This window comes from Sinocyclocheilus rhinocerous, unplaced genomic scaffold (assembly GCF_001515625.1).
Source record: "Sinocyclocheilus rhinocerous isolate Xijiao unplaced genomic scaffold, SAMN03320098_v1.1 scaffold242, whole genome shotgun sequence".
Lineage (NCBI taxonomy): Eukaryota > Metazoa > Chordata > Actinopteri > Cypriniformes > Cyprinidae > Sinocyclocheilus > Sinocyclocheilus rhinocerous.
In genome coordinates, this window is record NW_015638945.1 from 302121 (window position 1) to 305810 (window position 3690).

The 3690-nt window shown below is 34.7% G+C and overlaps 1 protein-coding gene and 1 pseudogene across 1 annotated transcript in view; both read left to right on the top strand.

Moving 5' to 3' along the window:
- The window catches only part of LOC107750214 (inositol-3-phosphate synthase 1-A-like), an 8590-nt pseudogene extending 6913 nt beyond the window's left edge, over positions 1 to 1677 (top strand).
- A 614-nt stretch (positions 1678 to 2291) lies between these two features.
- The window catches only part of tpgs1 (tubulin polyglutamylase complex subunit 1), a 2432-nt gene continuing 1033 nt past the window's right edge, over positions 2292 to 3690 (top strand). The window contains exon 1 of the mRNA XM_016565494.1: positions 2292 to 2658. Within this exon, the coding sequence (XP_016420980.1) occupies positions 2387 to 2658 (272 nt within the window). The 5' untranslated portion in view covers positions 2292 to 2386. The remainder of the gene's footprint in view (positions 2659 to 3690) is intronic.

The following is a 3690-nucleotide window of genomic DNA, read 5'->3' on the forward strand; positions in this document are numbered from 1 at the left end:
CACAGAAGAAAGACCTGTCTAGACTCTGCCCCGGTACGAGTTGTGTCGAGCTATTCATTAGTCTGTTTGATGAGAAAAATATGAAATTGATAAAATGGGTTATTAATCCGAACAACTGCAGCAGTGGAGGACTATTATTCTGTTGCGTGATACTGCGGAAGAACTGATGAAGGCACGGTTTGATCGTCGGCTGACCAATCAGCAGAAAGGGGCGTCTAATTCCCGCCCACGAATATATTTCTGAATTCCTTTTTTTTGGTTTGTTTTTTTACTTTTCTGTATTTTTTGTTGTTGTTGTTTAATATTTCTGAATTCCCTTTTTTTTCTTTTTCTTTTCTGGATTCTGTTTTTTCCCTCCAATTAAATTTTTTTTGGATTCTGTCTTAATGGCTAAATTAAATGTTAGTAATGAAAAAGCAAGTCTAATGAACTGAAATTATGAATCTTATACAATTTAACAACAATTTATTAAAAGTTTAACCAAAATAAAATTTTTAGGGCCCTATGAAATCCATTTTATTTTTTCCCAATTTTTTTTGTTTCATTTTTTTTTGTGATTACATTTTTTCCCGTTATTATTATTATTATTATTATTATTAATTCTGTTTTAATGATTAAGTGTCAGTAATCCAAAAGAATGTCTAATAAATTTAAATAATTCAACTTGAACAATTTATTAAAAGTTTATGCAAATATTACGAAGATGTCATCACTGTTGGTTTTGTGTGTGTGTGTGAGTATTGATTTGAATCTGATATTGATCATGTTTGTATCCTCATCAGTAGTGTTCATGCAGCAGTCAGAGTTTGTGTGCATGATGCATCTATCATGATAATGTGTGTGTGGTCTGCGTGTGTCCAGGACTCTCTGCTGGCCAGTCCCATTATTCTGGATCTGGTGATCCTGACAGAGCTGTGTCAGAGAATCACGTTCTGCACGCAGGACGATCCGGTTTTCCAGGGCTTTCACAGCGTCCTCTCGCTGCTCAGCTTCCTCTGCAAAGCGCCGCTCGTCCCGCAGGGGGCGCCGGTGGTCAACGCCTTCTTCCGCCAGCGTGCGTGCATCGAGAACGTCATGAGGTCAGACAGCAGCGTGCATGAGTTTTCTGACAGCACTTGCGTGAGATTGTGCGGTGTTAACTGTATTTGTTTCTGAATCGGCAGAGCGTGCCTCGGCCTGCCGCCGCAGAATCACATGCAGCTGGAGCACAAGATGAAGAGGAGCTTCATGCACTCTGATGGAAACCACATCCTTCATCCCGTCCTCATGAACGGAAAGCTCGAGCATATCAACAGCTATCAGTCTGTAAAATGCATTGACATTAACGGTCATGAGAAGGTTCGACACACAGTCGCAAAAAACCTGCAAGCACTCCAAGATTAGCTACACGTTTACTACTGCTTTAAATCCGTTTCAGTCAAACTCAGTTGCTTTATTATGCGAAGCCTTGCTCAGTTTTTGTACTTAACTACTTGTTCTTGTTTAGCCAGTACTGTATCTCTGGATGAAATATTCATCTATGCATTCCCAGCCGTGCAATCTTTTTCCAGGTTTTGTACAGAAATGCACTGAGAAACTAAATGAATTCATTCTTGAACAGTGATCATTGTTGTTGCATTTGGCAAATGTATAAATACAGTTGTGGAGACACTCATAAAAGAATTGATTTAATAAAAATGATCAGTTTGAGTCATTCTGGGATGGTTTTTCATTTGTATGTTAGGTGATTATAAATTAATTTAATGGATTTAACAACTATACTTCTTAGTATAGTTGTTAAATAGATTAAATTATTAGTAAAAACATTAACAAATAGGATTTTTTTACATGCTTGAACAAATATATATTATATATATCTATCTATATATATTCATATTATATATATATATATATATATATAGTATTGCATTGCATAGGTACAATATCTGGTTTCAATCAATCAATAAATAATATATATATATATATATATATGAGGTACAATTTCTGGTTGCAAAAAAATAATGTTAACAATGAAAAAGTATGTCTAATTAATTAAATCATGAACCTTATTTAATTTAACAACAATTTCTTAAAAGTTTAACAAAAATTAGCCTACATTTTAAGGGCCCAACAGGATGAAATAAAGGAACCTGTAGAATACAAAGACACAACAGCGAAAGAAATAAAACCAATTACAGTAGCAAACTCTTCATGGATACCGAGAAATAAAAAAATTACAGAAATGTTTGGCCTACAAAATGACGTCATCCGGCTGCGTCAGCCGCAGCTGCGCACAAACGCTGGTCAGCTGACCTGCTGCATCATCACGTGTCCATAGCAACTGTGACCGAAATGATATTTTCATGCGCAAACGCGCAGCTGAAGGTCGGGACGATGATTTAACGCGATGGCGGAGAAGCGTCGCGCCGGTGTCGCAATCATGTCCGACTCCAAATCTGCCAAAGCCGCGGGCGATGAGCAGCTGCTGTCGCAGGCTGGGGTCAGCGCGCTGCTCCGGGGTGCTCTGCTCCGGCTGCTGGAGTCCAGGCCGCAGGACCCCGTCGGCTTCCTGGCCGAGCATTTCGCGCATCTGTCGTCGGAGGCTGAAGACGGAGCGTCGGAGCGTCAGAGCGTGAGCCGCGCTCTCTGGCACCTGAGCCTGGCGCATCACTCTCACAGGTCCGCTTTCAGCATTCTCTCTTTGCATGGTTTTTAAACCATACCATATATTTCATTTATTATTGTTTTACGCTGGGGAGGTGCTTTTTTTGTTTTATTTTATTATTGCTATTATTTACCCCCTCCCCACCCCACTTTTTAAGCTATAAGAGATTTATTTTCATTTTTGCTTTATTATTATTATAATTTTTTTTTCATTACTGTTTTTATATTTCATTAATTAAGTAATTAATCTTTAAGCCATGGTGTATATGTTTTAGTGCGATGTTTTTGGATATTTGCAGGCTTTTATATTTTCGTATTTTTGTTTTATTTTACTATTGCTATTAATTGTAGATTTTAGCCTCGAGAAATTATTTTATATTTTGCTTTTATATTTTACATTATTATTTCATTGCTATTTTTATATTTAATTATTATCTTTTTAAGTAATGGTAGATAATGTTATATTTTATTTTTATCTCTTTTATTTCCTTTTCTAAGCCATTTATTTAGCTTAATTTATTTTATTGTTTTTAAATTTACTTTATTACTTTTTATATTTAATTAATTATCTTTTTAAGCCATAGTGGAGATGTTTGAGTGCCATGTTTTTATAGACATTTACAGGTTTCTTTTTTTCTTAGTTTTTCTTTTTTTTTATCGATTTTTTTTTTTTTTTGTATTTTGTTTATTTTAAATCATAATTTAGATTTCATTTATTATTGTTTTAAACCATTTGGGGGGAGTTGCTTTTTATCTCTTTTAATTTTATTATTTATTTTATTATTGCTATTATAATATTATTTATTGTATTTAAACCATGTTTTATATTTTATTATTATTTCCATTAATCTCTTTCAAGCCATGAGAGGTTTCTGTTTTTTTTTTGTTTCAATATATATATATATTTTTTTTTATTATTTTAATATATATATTTTTTTATTTCATTAATAATACCTCTTACACACACTCACTCACACACTCACTCACACACACACACACTCACTCACTCACTCACACACTCACTCACACACACACTCACTCACACAC